This window comes from Bipolaris sorokiniana (assembly GCF_000338995.1).
Source record: "Bipolaris sorokiniana ND90Pr unplaced genomic scaffold COCSAscaffold_1, whole genome shotgun sequence".
In the NCBI taxonomy this organism is placed as follows: domain Eukaryota; kingdom Fungi; phylum Ascomycota; class Dothideomycetes; order Pleosporales; family Pleosporaceae; genus Bipolaris; species Bipolaris sorokiniana.
The window spans coordinates 2,053,512-2,071,166 of record NW_006911895.1 but is presented as its reverse complement, the minus strand read 5'-3'; the positions used below and the strand labels follow the sequence as shown (position 1 = coordinate 2,071,166).

At 50.8% G+C, this 17,655-nt stretch overlaps 7 protein-coding genes across 7 annotated transcripts; 2 read left to right on the top strand and 5 right to left on the bottom strand.

Moving 5' to 3' along the window:
- Positions 1-942: 942 nt before the first annotated feature.
- On the bottom strand, positions 943-3,274 carry COCSADRAFT_341753 (uncharacterized protein; the record flags this gene model as incomplete). Its single annotated transcript, XM_007696767.1, has 8 exons — positions 943-1,677; positions 1,725-2,038; positions 2,086-2,332; positions 2,382-2,642; positions 2,698-2,808; positions 2,864-2,969; positions 3,038-3,136; positions 3,226-3,274. The coding sequence occupies 8 exons, from the start codon at positions 3,272-3,274 to the stop codon at positions 1,149-1,151; spliced, it is 1,716 nt and encodes a 571-aa protein (XP_007694957.1). The 3' UTR covers positions 943-1,148.
- A 563-nt stretch (positions 3,275-3,837) lies between these two features.
- COCSADRAFT_195482 (uncharacterized protein) lies at positions 3,838-5,092 on the bottom strand. Its single transcript, XM_007696766.1, has 2 exons — positions 4,821-5,092; positions 3,838-4,777 (listed from the first exon to the last, which is right to left on the bottom strand). Exons 1-2 carry the CDS (start codon positions 4,875-4,877, stop codon positions 4,088-4,090), a joined length of 747 nt encoding a protein of 248 aa, XP_007694956.1. The 5' UTR covers positions 4,878-5,092; the 3' UTR covers positions 3,838-4,087.
- A 117-nt stretch (positions 5,093-5,209) lies between these two features.
- COCSADRAFT_75843 (uncharacterized protein) lies at positions 5,210-6,140 on the top strand (the record flags this gene model as incomplete). The annotated part of the gene is made up of 4 exons (XM_007696765.1): positions 5,210-5,366; positions 5,420-5,503; positions 5,593-5,751; positions 5,860-6,140. Coding segments are annotated over 4 exons (681 nt in total), but the record flags the coding sequence as incomplete, so codon positions are not given.
- A 228-nt stretch (positions 6,141-6,368) lies between these two features.
- On the bottom strand, positions 6,369-7,641 carry COCSADRAFT_195480 (uncharacterized protein; the record flags this gene model as incomplete). The annotated part of the gene is made up of 2 exons (XM_007696764.1): positions 6,369-6,922; positions 7,489-7,641. 2 exons carry the CDS (start codon positions 7,639-7,641, stop codon positions 6,419-6,421), a joined length of 657 nt encoding a protein of 218 aa, XP_007694954.1. The 3' UTR covers positions 6,369-6,418.
- A 1,002-nt stretch (positions 7,642-8,643) lies between these two features.
- Positions 8,644-11,583, top strand: COCSADRAFT_166678 (uncharacterized protein; the record flags this gene model as incomplete). The annotated part of the gene is made up of 2 exons (XM_007696763.1): positions 8,644-9,609; positions 9,664-11,583. The coding sequence occupies 2 exons, from the start codon at positions 8,644-8,646 to the stop codon at positions 11,581-11,583; spliced, it is 2,886 nt and encodes a 961-aa protein (XP_007694953.1).
- Positions 11,584-13,512: 1,929 nt separating this feature from the next.
- COCSADRAFT_48329 (uncharacterized protein) lies at positions 13,513-15,744 on the bottom strand (the record flags this gene model as incomplete). The annotated part of the gene is made up of 1 exon (XM_007696208.1): positions 13,513-15,744. A coding segment is annotated over one exon (2,232 nt), but the record flags the coding sequence as incomplete, so codon positions are not given.
- Positions 15,740-17,232, bottom strand: COCSADRAFT_212910 (uncharacterized protein). Its single transcript, XM_007696762.1, has 4 exons — positions 16,101-17,232; positions 15,960-16,050; positions 15,885-15,901; positions 15,740-15,830 (listed from the first exon to the last, which is right to left on the bottom strand). The coding sequence occupies exon 1, from the start codon at positions 17,077-17,079 to the stop codon at positions 16,102-16,104; it is 978 nt and encodes a 325-aa protein (XP_007694952.1). The 5' UTR covers positions 17,080-17,232; the 3' UTR covers positions 15,740-15,830; positions 15,885-15,901; positions 15,960-16,050; position 16,101.
- Between the last annotated feature and the right edge of the window lie 423 nt (positions 17,233-17,655).

Here is a 17,655-nt window from a genome sequence, read left to right as displayed (position 1 = left end):
ATGTCCAGGATAGTAACTTCGAAGTGTCCTACAAAGGACTTTGTACGCTAAACCCATTATACCGCCCGAAGAAATACATATTTCAATCCATACCTAGCTTCCACTTCCAACCGCCATAACCTACCACCTCTAGCAACAGCTCCAGCAACAGCGCTGGAGACGAAAATGGCACGCCTATCCTGCTTGACCGCACCTATACGCACTCAAATCCCAACCACATCGTCTGCCAAATACTATAAACAAAACTAAAATGTATTTACAAACAAATTACCATTCCCCCCCAACATTCCGATATGCAGCGTCCCAGAAAAGCTAAGCTACACACATAAATAGCCATATGCACCGAGGACCTTGCATAGTACCACTAAACGCGGCATGTCTCCCAACGCAGTATCAAGCACCATTCACCCTTACCCTCATACGCCTTCCTAAAACAAAAGACAGAAAGAAACATTCCTCCCTCGCTACTCCACCACAAACTTACCACAAGTAAACCAGATGAGGCAAGAGTCGAAATTTTAGAATCACCGGATGAGCATTCATTTCCTTTAACTTTTTGCAAGGAACGTTGGTTGTCATGGACGGAATACACACAGTGCACAGCTAACACCGCAAAAGTTCACACGTACACATCACCATGACGAAAAGGTTTTCAAGACCAAGAAGAGAACAAGTACACGGTAATCCCTTCTCTCTCTAGGAATCACATCAATAGCACTACACACCCTCATACCGAATGCTGAATACCGAATACTCCACTTCTCATTAACCCCACTCATCCCCAGAATCATGTCACATAATCACATCAAAGCACCACATCACCCCAAAGCATCCTCAAACACACAACCCACTACGAAGGGACACAAGCGCAACAGCATCCTCTACCGCCGTGTATCTTGGATTTAGACGACATATCTTGGACAGCTCTATAACTAAAGCACGAAACGATAAGCCTTTGTTGAAAATTTGGAATCATTAAAGAGAAGAAAGAGAGCAAACAAGAACAAGGGACAAGGATAAGAATATTAGAGACCCCGAAAAATAGAAAGAAGAAGAAGAACAACAACAACAACAATAGCAAAAACGGACACACATGATGATAATTTTTTATTTTCCACACACCTCTTTGGAGGGGGAAGAGGAACCACTCACGATTGCGCGTCATGAAACTCTTCTTCCTCCAATGTCTGGCTGTCTGTTCTCCGCAAAAGATCATCCTTGTGTGCTTCTTTGGCAGGGTTGGAGTGAAGCAGCTTGCTTGGCGGGAGTTCATCGGCAAACTTTGGTGGGTTTTCTGACGACACCGTGTCTGGTTGAGATGCTGGCTTTTCGGGAGATGGTGGTTGTGGATTAGTCGGATCGGTGGGGTTACTTCTGTGTATTGGGGGCGGGGCATAAGCCGTTGTTCCGTCGAAGTTGCTGGGAGAACCTACGCTCTGTTGCTGATGCTGTACTATTTCTGCGGGCTCTGACTGTACAGCAGTCGGCTGAGATTGTACGGGTTGCACCTGCTCAGTAGGCACCTGTTGAATGGGCTGAGTAGACTCGTTTGTTTGAGTTCGATGGATACTCGATGTCCGTGAAGGAATGTTGAATTGTTTCTCGGGCTTCTGACCGGGGAGTATGGCATGGATCTGCAAGATCTGTTTGACCACCTCTTCTGGTGTCTTTCCGTCACTGTGTCTTGTCAGATTGGATCGAGCATAGAGGGTTTGAATACGAACATCTTGGCGTTGATGATCCAATCCAGGTCTTCCTCGCCTTCTTCGCTCCCACCGTGACCACCCCTTACGCGTCTAAAGAGTTGCGGGTGCCAGTCGACACCCTCACTGTTTCGTTTTGCGGCTTCCTGACGTTGCCTGTCTTCGATCTTGGCCTTTGCATCCGTTGCAACGTCCTGGTCCCTCCGCTTCACAGCTTCTGTCACTTCATGCCACAGCCTCTGTGACTCTCGCTCGTCTTGTTCCTCCAGAGGGCGGGCGCTGGGTGGCGTATGCTTAGTATGCGCGGCGTCAAACAATAGCTCTTTCTTGCCAGTCTGCAAAAGTTAGCCAGTTCTTGTAATCCAAGACGACAAATCCCTACAGTCAGATCCTTAATGTACATTTCCTCGTTCCATTGGCCGGAAAGTTCGAACAAGTTCTTGCCGCTCGCATCCTTGATGAAGCCACCAATGGCGTTGTATGTTCCGCTAAAATAGCCCTTGGTCTTGAATTCAAGGTCGGCGCTTAGTCCAGTCTCAGGACAGCGAATATAGGCATGGTCGCCGAGCTCGTATTTCATGGTCCCGAAAAGAATGCCGCGCGCATACATGTTAGGTTGTGTGACAAAGCTAGAATCTCATGAGCTTCCCAGGCGCAAAGGCTATCACAGCTACTCACAATCGTTCACCAGTGTTCAAGAGCCGCAGTATCGCAATGCCCTCCATCATACTCGCAGCAGAGTTTCCCAAAAACTTGCTCCTGGGCTTGAGGGTTCCATCAATGCGGATGTGGTGTTCAGGCGCCATGAAGAAATAGCTCGACTTTGGTGGGTGGTGCGACGTTTGCTCGGCAATGTAGTATCCCTTGGTGCCGTCTGAGTAGTCCCAATAGCCGGTGAATATCTCGCCGAGTATGGGATTGAGCGGCTTCTTGACTCCACTACACTCACATCAGTTGTTGCGTACGGGCGGGTCATGATTGCGGGTATGCATACGGGGGTTTGATGTGCCATCCACTGAGATAGAACTTTGTCACAGCCACGAATCTTTGCACAGGGTCCTCGATCTTGGTAATGGGGAGCAGCGTTTCCGGATGTGCCATGAAACTATCCTGTCTGTCAGCGTGCGTTGCCGACGTTGGAGATTCAGCCTAGTACACACTTTGTTATGCGCTCCAGCATCGACCGCGGTTCGAGGATGAAAGTGGGCAGCGTGACTCTGCTCAGATCGGCACCGGGCCGCAGCTGTGATATAATATGGGTGAGCACTGGGTGTTGTCGTGTTAGCCAGTGCCCAGTGTAACAGCCAGCCTCGCAGCGTTTTCGGAAGACGCACTATTGCCCTGCTCTGGGTCTATGATAGTCTCATCTTCTTTGGTGACATCTTCGCCGCCATCATGTCGCCGTGTCTCGTCTATAGAGGAGCTGCGACTGCCTAGATGTTCAATAAATCGTCAGTGTCAGGTCGTTGGCAGAAATTTGTTCGGAAGACTCGGTACAAGCGGTGGCCGGGGTATGACGCACTTGTGAGGGACGTCCGCCGATGTTTGGAAACGCCAGGTAGATGTGGCATGTTGGCTGCTGGTTGTTGAAGGTGGGAGTAGGTATGAGGAAATAGGCCAACAGGGTAAAAGGAAATGTAGGCTTTGGGCAGCCTGGCAACGCCCCGATCGAACTTGTCTTGGTGCTTAGGGCGCGTGCAGGCGTGGGGGAGCTCTACTAGTCCAGGGCTCTCAGCAATGACGAGAGGGGCGGCTTCACAAAAACTAGCGACCCCGCGCTACGACACTGGTTTGACAGCAAAAGGCAAACAACAACAACAACAACAACAACGAGCGATCAAGGGCCAATGTGCAAGCGACGAGGGGGCTCAAAAGACCTGCGCGATACTGCATAAACAATATCTGGACACTCAGCTGACTTGCACCGTGGCGACAGCCAAGCTGGCTTCTTTGAACCGACAGCGGGGCAGTTGTCTCGTCCGCCGTGTGTCCAAGGTCGCAGGCGGCATCGCTAGATACAGAAGCATATCTTGGGTGCAAGTGAGCCCTGATACGTATCCAGTGGATGTGTGTACATCACATGCGTGTTCTAGCGGTTCCATGGAACGCTCGGGTGCGAAACGGTGGAGACTTGGTGGATGCTTCATGGATGTCTACCCCTGTGTGTTTCCGGCGGAACCGACTGAAGGGAATATGGATAAAACCATGCGGCAGTTGCTCCCTCTGCTACTGGTTCCCAATCATGGTTGTCTTTGCATTATTTTGCTGACGCAGGTCGTATCCAAAATTGGTACATGGCTGCTTATATTCTCCTACAAAGGAAAGAGAAATTAAAAAGTGGAAGTATGCCTAGGCATATTAGTAGAGACTGTGATGAGGCTATCCTAGTCCAACACACTCTCGCCAGCCTGGTCGGCGTTCTTTGCACTTTGTTCCTGGGTTTTCCTGGGAAGGTTCCTGACCTTGAGCATTTGCACATTGTTCCTGCTTATCACTTTGACACCGTACTCTTCATACCCCTTGTGCACTTGCTCCATGGCTGAGGGGTCCACCGCTCTCGTCGCCTCACCAACCACCCATGTCTTGAAGCCTTCGCTCTGTGCATCAATGGCCGTGTGTTTTACACAGTAATCAGCTGCCAAGCCTACGACATAGACGTCTGTGATGCCGGCCTTGTGCAATGTCTCTGCCAGGCTGCTCCTGACGACACACGGACTCTTGAAGGGATCCGCAAATGCCGAATACATCTCGACGCGCTTGTCCTGGCCTTTTTCCACAATATGATCTAATTTGCTGACGTGTAGCTCTGGCAGCAGTTCGGAGCCCTTTGTTCCCTGGACACAGTGGTCTGGCCATAACCGCGTCTCCTGCTTTTCTTCCGGGTTGTGCGGGTTCACGATTGTAACTGTAGATTCAAACGGCTTGTTCTTCGGCGCTGGGTGATTTGAGGCAAAGGAAATGTGGTCTTGCGGATGGAAGTCTTTGGTTGCCACTTTCAAGGCGAAGGGGTAGTCGAGACATTCGTTGATCACCGGTACTATGTCGCGGCCTCCTGCCACTGCCAGCGCTCCGTTCTGATCTGTGAGCAACGGTCAACAAGCGGGTTGGACGACTTACTGGCGGGCAAAAGTCTTCCTGTAAGTCGACGATGATTAGCGCGGGTTTGAACGACATTGTTAGTATTGGGATAGAATCTAGTAGTGGGGTGAGATCACAATGGTTCGTCGAGATGATGCAAAGCGTAGATGGAGGACAGCACGGCAAAAGGCTATGTCAAAAGGTGTGTTTTTTAGTATAGAAGATCAAATCAGCATAGCGCATTGTGCTGCAAACTATTGTATTATTATGTGCAGCTGGAAAACGAGCCATTGATGGTTGAATGATTTGCAAAGGGAAGGAACTGCAACGGGGTCGATGGCTCTGCTCAGTTGCTGTGGCTTGACGGATTGGGCCTTACCTAAGCAGTGCGCAAAGCCAAGCTTCTCTCGTGACGGAACGCAATCCCACGATCACGAACTCGCAAGCTCGATAGCCACGCCCACCCTCTCCACTCAACCCCAATCGCTCTCGCCATGTTTCTCCAACGCTCTGCCATGGCCGCGGCAAGGCGGGCGGCCCCCCGCGCGCTCGCCCAGCGCACTTTCACGACTTCCTTTGTCCGCCGTAGGTTTTGGGTCTACCAGCTATCGTACGATGTAGCATTGACACCATTGTAGGCGACGACAGCAAGGTTGCGCAAAAGGAGACTGGCCACTCGGCCAATTCGCCCAGCGTCCTCGAGGGCTTCAAGAAGCTCGACGGTATGTCGCGCCCGCACTTGGGCAACCGCAGTGTTGCAGATGCCGCGTGGGAAAAGTGTCGATAGCTGACGAGAGCACTGGGCGTTTAGAAATCAAGTCAGAAGCGGACCTCCTCCCCCCGGGTGCTAAGCCTGGTACCGTGCCTACGGACGCGGAACAATCTACCGGTCTGGAGCGTCTCGAGATTCTCGGAAAGATGCAGGGTATCGACATCTTCGACATGAGACCATTGGATGCCAGCCGTGTCGGTACGTGATGAAACAAACAAGGTCAAATGTGGAGCAGTAGCAGCAGCAGCAGCAGCAGGCAGACGCAAGTACCTAAATGAGAGTGGCATTGATGCTGACTGAGTACAGGCACCATGGAGAACCCAATCACTGTCAACTCTGCGGGTGATGAGCAATATGTTGGTTGCACCGGATGCCCCGCCGACTCGCACAACGTTCTGTGGATCACCCTCACCCGCGAGGAGCCCAAGTCACGTTGCATGGAGTGCGGCTCCGTGTACGAGATGCATTATGTGGGCCCGGCAGAGGATGCTCACGGTCACCACGACCACCACGACCACCACGAGAACCCATACCCGAGGCCCAAGACCATGGCCGACTTCATCAAGCCCGAGTACCATGAGCTATAAATGTAGCTGACGCATTTTTTCCCCATGTGCAGGGTGTATCTATAAGACTGAGAAATCTGTAGCATAGGACGGGGGTTTAGAGGGAGCCACGCAGAGACAGAGAGAGAAGTACTATTAAAGTTTCAACGTATGCACTAGTGTGAAGTGATGTGTTGTTGTATGTTTCTATAATTGTATAGTTGTGCGTTGCAACAAAGGATCAGCAGGCCAGTCAGCAGTTCACGGACTGTAAGCCGTCATATGCGGGACTGAGACGAGGGAGCGAGTGGTTGAGCGGTTCAGGATCCTTTGAGAGCCATGGCTCCTAGGACTAGACTCTCGATGTAGGCTTTTTCGTCTTGAGAGTCATTTCCGTGATTATCCCCGTTGGCTTGTTTGGTGGTGGTGTTGCTTCGAGAGGCACGGTCAGCACTAGCCAGCTTGTAGACCTTGCGGACCTTGTCTAGTTGACAGTAGGAGCCCAGCTCTTGACCGTTGTCGGCAATCTCGATGCTGGACCCGTGCACAACGTTGCCGAGATGGGCGCTCACGGTCTGATTTGTGATGGACTCATCCTTGACATAGGTACCATCGGGAGCGGATGCAGAGAGGGGTAACTTGACTGCAATGATTGCAGTCGACGAGTCTGAGATGCCGAACTTCTTGTAGGATTCACCAATGTTGTTGTTGGGGGAGAGGCGAAAGACGAGCTCCGAGTGGGGAGTGCGCGTCTTTGAGCGCGAGGTCAAGAAGTTGTGGAGAGCAATAAAGGTGGCGGAGAGGAGGTGCTGGGGCGAGACGATCTATTTTAGTCAAAAGTCAGTGGTCTAAACGGCGCAAGTAGTAGGTAGGCAGCAAAAGATGATTAGACTCAATGGAAGCAAGATTATGTTGACATTGGCACAAGATGGGATGGTCGTAATAGGCGCGGAGTGCTGTGGCCCGTTCTGCAGTAGGCAATCGGTGGAGTGACGTTGAAGCAACACCAGGAGGATGCTGGTCAACGACACCGTTTGGTGATCCAGGCGTTGGCTGTGGTTGTGCAGCAGGGGTATCGAGGCCCGAACCATTACCGGCCATCCAGATTAGTGCAGGCTGGAATGTCACCAAGCCACGTGAAGGGGAGAAAGGGGAATAGACGAGGCAAGAGCATCCGCGGAGAGAAAGTGCAAATGGCAGGCGCACGCGACAAATGGGCTGAGCCAGTGCAGTGTGTGTGTGTGTGTGACTTTTTTTTCCGTCTTGCCTGGGCGTTCATTTTGTTTTCCCCTTTTTTTCTTCCTTTTTTCCAACACTAGAATAGGTAGGTATAGTTCAAGTGCAGAGAGGATGGAAAAGACAAGTCCAGGGCAAGGAGACAGGGCCGTACCATTGACGCATCCAAAAAGGCATAGTCGAAATGCGGATTGGCATCTAGTAGCTGACGCCTGAGATGTGAGGCGTTTGCGACATCCTTGAACAGGGCCACGTGGACAGGGTAGGCATGATAGTGTGGCAGCTGAAATGTGCGCACCGACGCCATGGTCGTAGGAGAGCTTGGGGATGGACGGTGGTTGATGTGCAGCAGGGCACTGGACGGGTGGGGAGGTTGGGCTACGAGGTGGGGAGACGAGTGGGTGGGTAGATGGCAGCAGCCGAAAGTTTCAAAAAGGAACGGAGCGCAGGTTGTTTCGTACGTAGTAGTATGTAGCGGGGCAGTGTATGCGGTGTGTGTGTGTGTGTGTGTGTGTGTGTGTGTGCACCCCCACCGATGACAGGCGAGCGGGCGGGAAGAGGAGTGGGAGTGGGAGTGGGAGTGGGAGTGGAAGGGCATCAAGGCATCAGAGTGGATAGGGCTGTCGGGAGGGGAGAGCAGTGGACATGGCCAGTAAGTAGTATGTAGTGTGTAGTAAGTAATCTCGCGGCTCAAGGCCCATGGTGGTTAGCAGTGCCATGTCCCTTCCGCCGTAGTAGGCAGGCTGACCAGTTTGGGAAAGCTATACTTGGGGCGCTGCGTACTAGCGGCAGCAAATCATCAGGGCTTGAGCAGTAGCAGCCATGGCAGCCGTGGTGAGAGCGCAGCAGCACAGCCAAATGGGCCGAAGCTGTCAGGGCATCAGGGCACGGCGACCGAGCCGTGTATGTTCGCTGGTGTTGGTGGCCAATGGTAAGGGCGCGGTGCGTGGTCGAAGGCGGTTGCTGTGCGCACGCCCGCCCGTGTGCACCAAAGAGGCGCCGAGGCTACTGTACCAAGGGCATCGCGGCGGCCATTCACTTTCCCACCGCAGTGCACCCTCACCTCGCCCTCTGCGCTGCCCGCTTAAAGCATTGCACACACGCGCCCTCACTCGCCCCTCACCTCTCCCCTCGGACGCCCTGCGCAACAACGCCCTTTGGTGCTGCCAGACTGACTGTGGGCGCGCGGCTATGCGAGCGTGCAGCCTGCCTGTCTGACAGGTGATCGCCCCAAGCCACACAAGGCTCGTTCTGGGGACTACCCATCGGTCGTTCCCACCGGCTTTCTCCGCCGAGTTCACGTCCAACCATGGCGAGCAAGCGACCTGCCGACGACGACCCCAATCTCGTCAGCAAGATCCAGCGCGTCCACCTCCACGCCCCGCTGAGTCCCCAGCACCGCGCCCCCGCCACGGCCACGGCAAACACCACCACCACTGCTGCTTCTGCTGCTGCCACCGCGACCGCCAATGCCCCTCCCTCGTCCGCCTCATCCCACAGCAATGTCGCAAACGACTTCTCCGGCTCCGTCAAGAAGAAGCTGGCCGACTCCAAGCGGACCGGCCAGGCCTGCGATCGCTGCAAGGTCCGCAAGATTCGCTGCGATGGCCGCCCCGAGGGATGCACGCCCTGCGAGCAGAACAGGACGCCCTGCCGCACCACCGACCGCATCACTGGACGCGCCACTATCCGCGGCCATGCAGAGGCCATGGAGTCGGAGAACTCGTACCTGCGCGCCCAAATCGCAGACCTGCAGGCCCAGCTAAAGGAGAACGGCGTCGAGCCCCGCCTGCCGCCTGCCTACAGCGCTGCATTGCAACAGCCCTCGAACCCATGGCCCTCCTCCGCTGCCAGCGACGCATTGCCCTGGTCCGATGGCCGCCCCCGCCGGACGAGCTCCTCTCCGCTGCCTGGCTATGCCCCTGCCACCACCGCGTCTGCCAAACTTGAGCCGCTCCCCCAGTTCAAGTATGGCTCCATTGGCGACAACTACCTTGGTGTCGCCTCTGTACAATCGCCGCTGAGCCACATCAAGGGTACCTCGCTCTCCATCTATGGCACCAACATCGACATTACAGACTTTACTGCAGCCGAGACCGAATACGAGAAGGAAGCTACATCCTACTCAACCCTCGTCAAGATCGCCATGGGCAACCACCCTGTCGAAACACCCCAGCTGCCGCCCTACAACGAACTCAACGAGTACGCCATCTGGTACATGCGTTCCATCAACCCATACACAATGCTGGTCCACAAGCCCGCCTTTATGCAACTGGTACCTCCGCACCCCGTCTCCACCTTGCTCCTGGATGCCTACTGACAAGCGTAGATTTGGAGAATGGGAAACGACCCCAGCTTTACCCCAACAGGACCCGAGACAGTAACGGTCCATATGATGCTCGCCACCATCATGTACCAAATAGCCGTTCGCAACAGCGACCAGGGTGGTAGCTCCTTGCTCGACAGTGCCCATGCCCACTACAAGTATGCCCTGACCTTCTTCAAGGAACTTGTCCTTGGCGAACATGGTTGGCAAGACGTCCAAGCATTGGCAATGATCTGTCATCATCTACGTACCTTTCCCAAGCCCGGCGCCGCATGGATCATGACCTCGACCGTCTATCTGTTCGCCATACAGCTTGGCCTACACCGCTCCGTCAAGGTCTGGGAAGACGGCACGGGTGAGCTGACCAAACTGGATATTGAAATGAGGAAGCGCGTCTTCTGGACGCTCCACGCCATACAGATCAATCTCAGTGGAAAACTAGGGCGTCCAATGCCTGTTAGCAACGAAGATATTGATGTCGAGTTTCCAGAACCCATGAACGACTGTTTGCCTGGCGAGGAGGCGAATCTGGACACGTTCCACCAGTGTTCATTCCAGGTGGGTATTCAGATTGCAAAATACACGGTCTGGGATCTCGAGCTGTACAAGACGATCTATGCTATCCGGTATTCGCAAAAGGCATACTTTGAGAGCTTGAAACGCCTCGCGGCTGGTATCAGACAGTGGAAGGACGAGATGCCTTATGAGTTGCGCGATCCGTCGCAGGCCGCCGATGATGATTACATCTTCGCGCTCTATCTGCAATACTGGTATCATTCGTACATGTTGCTCTTGCATCATCCCGGCGTGTGCAGATCAACCGATTCAGCCATTCTCAACTCAAACCTCGACCAGTGTTTGCATGCAGCGCAGAAAATACTGCACCATTGCACCGAACTGATGAACAAAAAGAGTCTGGATATTCCCTGGGTCAACACAGTCATCTATATTGCTGCTGCATTTACCACCCTCTTCATTTCAACAACTCGCCAAGATCAGATGACCCCGTCGGACATGACCAAGCTCAAAGACGATATGGCATCCTGGGTGGATCTCCTTGGCGAATGCGATAAGTTCCTAGGCTCAGGAAATCGATTGAAGCTAGCCATTTCGAGAATTGTGGATCAATCGCTCAGCAAGATCAATGACAGCATCGTCAAGCGAACGGCAACCGAGTCCCTTGCCCGCGTTGCCATGCAGGCTCCCGTCCGTTCAGAGTCTAATTCTTCTGTATACGACCAAAGCGCATACCAGGATCAATACGCCACAACAACCAGCGGGTCTACTGATCCTACTCTCTCGTCGCATGCTGCAACATACACGACTCTGCCCATCAACACTGCACACTCGTACAACCTCAGCACTCAAGTCAGCGTCCCTTCGCAACCAAACCGAGGTTACGATCAGCAAACTTACAATAGTGGGGACGAAGCGAGCATGAACCCAAATCACGCTGCAGCACTTGCCGCAGCCGCTGCAGCCGCATCGTCAACCAGCGCCATCTCGCAAGCACCTGCAGACGCTTATGCTTACTCACACGCTCATATGGCCAATGCAGCCCATCAACATCCTACCTACACAACCAACGGCTACGTCGCCCAGGAGTGGACCCAATGGACAAGAGCGTACATGCAACATGCCCACGATCAAAACCAGCAGCAACAGCCAGGTGAATACCTCAATACTGCAACCACACTCATGACACTTGGCCGCGATGCATCTTCCTCCCATGGCACCAGCAGCGATGGCCAGGGCCTAGTCCAAACATCTGGTGTCCAAAACCATCATCACCATCATCATAATCACCAGCAGCAGCAGCAGCAACAACACCATTCCCATAATCAGCATACATCATCGCATCATCCTGCCCCAGTCCACTGGCCGCAAATTGCCTTTCCTAACGTGACGAGTGGGTCGCATTGAACACTGGGAGGGCTTTTTTTTCTTCCTTCTACGCGTGCATTCTGTTGCCCTCTCTGTCTCTTCTTCTTCATATCCGTCTTTGTCTTTCTACGATTTTTTTTCTTGTCATCTAGTGAGGGATGTAACAAAATTTCTTTCTATAGATAGTCTAACGGCCGTTTGAAGTCCTTTTTTTCTCTTGTTCTTTTTTTTGGCGAAGGGGGGGAGGGGGGAGGGTCTAAATGATATCACTCTGGGGGGTTTATTTCGGTTCACTTTTCGGGACGGGTTTTGAGGAAAGTGCTGGTGGTGTGGATTAGTCCAAGGAGAACAACGCTGGGCAATATTCAAATGGGCGTTCTTTCTTGTTTTGTTTTTTATTTTGAAAAACTCTGTTCTTGTATTTATTTCGTCAAGTGTTTTTTGGCGGGGTTCTCTTTGCATATCAGTATAAGGTGGATGGGGTGAGTAAGTACCACTTGTTATATACTAATCTCTTTTTACTTCCTTTGTGGAGTAAATATGTACTCGTCTTCCTATCTCTCTCTTCCTCAATCTTTTCTCCTCTTCTCTGAATGTACCGTCAACCATCTATTCACATTCCGGTTTTTCTATTCCCGGTTTTCCCCATGTCTATGCGTATAGACGTCTCTTCTTTTTTTTTCTTATGCATCACCCTTTTTTTTTTTGATACGCTAGACTTTTTTTTAAGGAGGTTTATGGCAACCGTTTCTTTTTGGTCGGGGAGAAGGATTGAGGGCATCTATTTATGTATATGTTGTACCCTTTAATTTGTTTTCTTTTTTGCTTTTTTTTGCTATATAACGATTGTAGGTTGTGGATGTGGTTGTGGTTGCTGTGTACATATAACATTCTTGTGTACTTTTATAGGTAATGGAGAGTGTGTGTGTGCTGTATACATATCTGTGTGTATAAGTGAGGCTTGCATGTCAGTAATGTGTGACTTGTTTTGTAGGACATTTTTGGTGATGCTAGCGGTAGTGCTGCAAGTCTATGGGGTGCATGGGAGGTCCTGGGATTAATCTCGTTTAGCGCACTGGTTGGTGTTTTGATATTTGCGATCTCCACTCCCTATTCTTTTTTTTCTGGTCTTCAGGTTAGAAGTAAGGTAAGAAAAGAGAATGAGTATAGGGGTTTCTCGTATGGTGAAGGTGAGACGGGAAATGAAGATTTGGTTTTTAGTAACTATTGCTATAGATTTGGTAAAGTAGTGGAAGAGGAGGTTTGCGAAGGAAGGAGAGCGACAGCGTACTCAGAGTTTGAATATATTCAAGGTCCTGTTTCGTCCTGTTTGGCCCCATTTGCTACCAGCAATGCCACAATTTCCTCATGTCTCCAAAATGAGGCTGCTTCAAGTGTACTGCCGTAAAAACCATCCTTCGCGTTCACTTCGGCGCCTCTCTCTATCAATATCTCTACAATGTCCTTGGAACCACTGCGGCAAGCTGCCTGAAGCGCAGTTCCATATTGACCACCCTCTGCGTTAACTTCGGCGCCTCTCTCTAGCAATAGCTCTACGGTATCCTTGAAACCTAGATAGCAAGCTGTCTGAAGTGCAGTTCCGGATCCAGAACCCTTCGCGTTCACATCAGCGCCTCTTTCTAGCAATAGCTTTATGATATCCTCGTGGTTGTTATGGCAAGCTACCTGAAGTGCACTGCCGTAATAACCACGCTCTATGTTCATATCAGCGCCTCTGTCTAGTAATATCTCTACGACAAGCTTGAGACCTGCTAGACAAGCGTCATACAATGTGATGAATCGGTGTCCAGGTATTGGTCCCATTTCAGCGCATTGGTTCAGAAGAAGCCTTATGAGTTCTTTGTTGTCAGTGGCAGAAGCCAAGCGAAGAACGTCAGTACAGCTCTTAGATGTCAAGTGAATGTTAGCCCCTCTCCGTACTAGTTCTAGAGCAAGTGATCCATGCTTGTTTTGAATTGCGCACATGAGGGGGGTATATCCTGACCCGGTTTTGCTGTCAAGAAGATCTGAGTGATTATCCAAGAGGAACATCGCAATGCCCTCAAGCCCTTTTTCTGAGGCCACGTGAATTGTGTTTTTACCGTAATAATCTCGTGTGTCAACATCGGCTCCTTTGAGGACAAGCATTTTGACGATTGGCGCATTCCTGATTATCATCGCCTCACGCAGTGCCTTGTCTATTAAAGAAGGTTTCAAGTCTGAGATGTCTTTTCGTTTATCAAGTAACAACTCAACTACAGATTCATGGCCGCGACGCGATGCTTCGAGTAGTATAGATTCAGTATCAGGTAATGAGTCAGGGTTGTATATTGGTGACTCAAGCAATCGAGTCATGACGTGCTCCGGACATATCTGTATTGCGTTGACCATGAAGCTTTTTTTATGACTGTAAACAAAATTCCGATGACCATTTTGAATAGGAACAGCTACTATCGTATCGTATTCAAGCTGTTCACAGTTTGTATCTGTACTGGGTGATGCTGATTCAATCGCCATCGAGAGAACTCGAACCGCTGCGTCGTTTCCAAGGGCGGCCGCAGCGAACAGAGGGCAACCATAGCGCTCTGTTGTGACCTCCAGAACATTGCCAGACGTACCTTGGGACTTGATCAGGTTGGCGCAGTTGAGTTCGGCTAAAATGTACAGCAGACTAACGGTCTTCCGATGCTTGCGAATGTTGAATTTCTCCAGCTGATTGTCCAGCTGAACCCAACTTTTAAGCTGGAATTCGTTCAAAAAATTTGCCTGGGAAATGTGGTGATGCTCTGCCAAATCTGCATGGTAGAATATGCTATGGACAGCGTACTCAAGAAATGGGAATTGCTGTTTTGCTGAGGGATGAAGCCCTTCCATTGCCTTTGAAGATACTTCGAAGAGAATCTCAGGCACAAGTAGTGACTGATGTAGGAAGATGTTAATATACGCCCAGGAACATTGTTTGAGCCTGTCGTGACTTTGGCCTACAAAATTGTGCTGATATTCGGGCCAGATCTTGGCCAGTCCATTTTCTTTGAGCAGAAAGTCTCTAACTGACTCGTGTATGAATTGGACCTTCTGATTTTTGGAGGCAGTAATATCGGTAAGGCCTTTTGAAGAATCAAGTATGAACCTCTTGATTGCATCTTGATCGACTTCGTCGGGATCCCATGCGGATACAGCATCAGTGTCAATGCCAGAAAGTATAGCGTAGTATAGCTGCTCAGGACTGAGCGGCTGTTTTGCAAAGAGCACCCATTGAATACACAGTATTAATTGCTCCTTGTTGTTCGAGTCTCGGGTGAGAATATTGCGAAATAGGTCGTGTAAGTCGCTGGGAATCTCGTGCAATTTTTGCTGGAGCCGATCGACACGGCCCCGATCCGATTCTTTGTTTAAAATGCCAACAACTAAAACGACCCACATGAAGATACCTGCTGCCTTCTCTCGAACATCGTCCCTGATTTTCTGTGCTCTTTTGCTTTTTCCAATCTTCAACTCAGTCCCAATGTAATTGATAATGTCTTGATTGTGGCCTTCTTGCCCTTCTAACACCAATTCTATTCCTTTGCGAATAGTGATGTGAGGATAGTGCCTACTAGAAAAGCAGGTAAAGAAACGTAAATCCTTTTCTGTTGACAAGTCCCCAATATGCTCGAAAAACTGGATCATGTCTCGAATCTCTGTTTCGTCACATTCATCCAACGCGTCGATAAAACATATAACGGGAGCCTTCCCGAGCATCAGGATAGCTTCTTCTAGAAGCACTTTGAGCAATTCCACACTCCACTCGCGATTTGCATCAAACTCTGCTGTTGATGAATAAAGCGAGCTAAAGACGTTCTGCAACTTTGGAAATCCCGTAAGAAGCTGCAGTAACAATGACCGATAGGTTCCTGTTGTAGACTTCTCCATTGTGCTCCCCCGTGCATTGAAGAAGAAAGACAGTGTCGAGCTGCCTTGTAATTCCTTGGGTGCTCTTTCTAAAGCGAACTTCATGAGCGTGGATTTTCCTGCTCCAGCTTTCCCTTTGATCCACAGAAATCCGTGGTGCTCGCTTCTCTTCGTAGTTTCAAGCCAATCTAGATAAGGCGCGCTTTTCAAGAGCCATTTGCATGTTTTCGTATGAGCCCTTTTGATTGTGTTCTTCCGTTCGTCAATCTGGTCAAATTCTAGTGACTTTAGAAGCTGTTGTTTTTGCTCGTCGCTCAGTGTCCCGCGTGTTGAGTCTTCATTTTGCGGATGATGGAATCGATCTTCGTTCAGTGGCTGTCGGGTTCGTTCCTGTACTGATTCGATCAATTGAGATTCTATCGGATGTCGGTGGTAGTAATTCCACATACGTACGACAATTTCTCGCCTAGAGAAATCAGCTTGTGTGCACAAAACGTGAGTGACTATAGACGTAGGAGACTCACCCTTCGAGCTCAGGCACCCGACCACTGGGGTCCTCAGTTTTCCTACGTTTCGAAGACTCACAAGTGGGGCTTGAAGACCGCGCGTCACGTTCTGTGAAAAGGTTATTACGAACTGTAAATCCAAAGAAAAAGGCTTCTGACACTAACTTCTCGTATCTTTGATCACGTCTTCTACCCTTGCAGTTCTCATAACATGAGCTGGTGGGATCCTTGAAAGAAGTTCTTTAGCATAGGCAGCTGCAGTCGCGGCGGCGTAACCATGCCATTGGTCATTTTTATGCGAATCTGAATAGTCGCTGATGCCACGGATGACAAGGCAGGGGAAGCTGTTCATAAGACCGGCTGCCTCCATCTCGAAGCATAGAACACCACCGAGGTTTTGGCTGATCTTGTCCCTTTCAGCAGCGCTCTTCATCACCTGGTTGCCTGATGCGATGGTTCTGTGATGCACTACTACCTCCTCTCCTCTTCTGCGTTGGGAGCGGACCACTTGTTTATCGGAACGACAATTCTCACAAGTTGGATCGTTTCCGTGGTTGTAGGACGCATCGTACAGCACATCTGTACTAGATTCACACCGCCGCAAAGAAGGGATATGCTGGGTTTTTGAGAGTATGTTGAGCAACTTGCTCTCGCCGATCAAAGCGTCAGATTCTAGTGCGCCTGCTGCACTAAGCAAGATCTGGGGTGGTGAGTCCAAGCTTCCTGTTCTTATGATGTCTGTTGGTGTCGTCTTTCCCATATCGTATTGTACTACCCCTCCGAAGGTCTTTTGTGGTGCACTGACAACAACATCTCCAAGTCGAATATCTGCTTGCCCGCCTGGTACACCTCCGCCGATGCCTACCATGAGTCCAAATCTGATTCCTTGGAACTTGGCTTGCATCCGTGTTGCCAACGTAGCTGCGGAATTCGTTCCAGTACGCCCTGGGAGGCAGGCGATAACAACATTGTGGCCGGCGATCGAACCCGTGAAATATATGTCATCCCACTTCTCGCCTGGTTTGGGATCGGGAGTGTAATACTTTTCGTCTAGCATCGATCTCGCCGCTGCGGACTCGATGGGCAGTGCGCATACCCATCCTACAGTGTACTCTTCGCGGCGAGGCTGACGTGACATTTGCAGTCATTTCGGTCCAGAAATTCTGTCAAAAGATACGTTGGTCTGCGAGAGCTACTAGAAGATACTAAACATGGATGTGAATCTGTGACGAAGTAGTAGTGGGGAACAGACAACAGTGCAAAGAGTTGCACACAGAAATTCAACAGATGCGGAACCCGTCGCAGCAAGTATCCAGTATATTGCCCAGCCCATGGATAATCTCTTGGCGAGCTGAAAGACGCTTTTGCACACAGCCAACAGCGTGATGCAGGAGGCGGCACGGCCACCCAGGCTGTGGTTGGTAGGGATAGCTGCGCCATCAGCGCTAGCAGGCGACGAAGGCTCTATCGAATTGTTCATTGGGCAGCCTCGCACACCATGGATGCGCATCCACAACTGACCGGTTTTCCCATGCATCTACCGCCCTTTGCGCATACGCTGGTGTGGCGCTTCGTGGTGGCATAGCCCATCATCTGGCCTTGGCAAATTTATAACAGGTTGACTGGAGCAAGCGGCATTCTACCTATCTTTATGTTCTCTACGAGCATGTCAAATTCTCGTGAGCCTCCAATGAATACGATCGATTTAATTAGG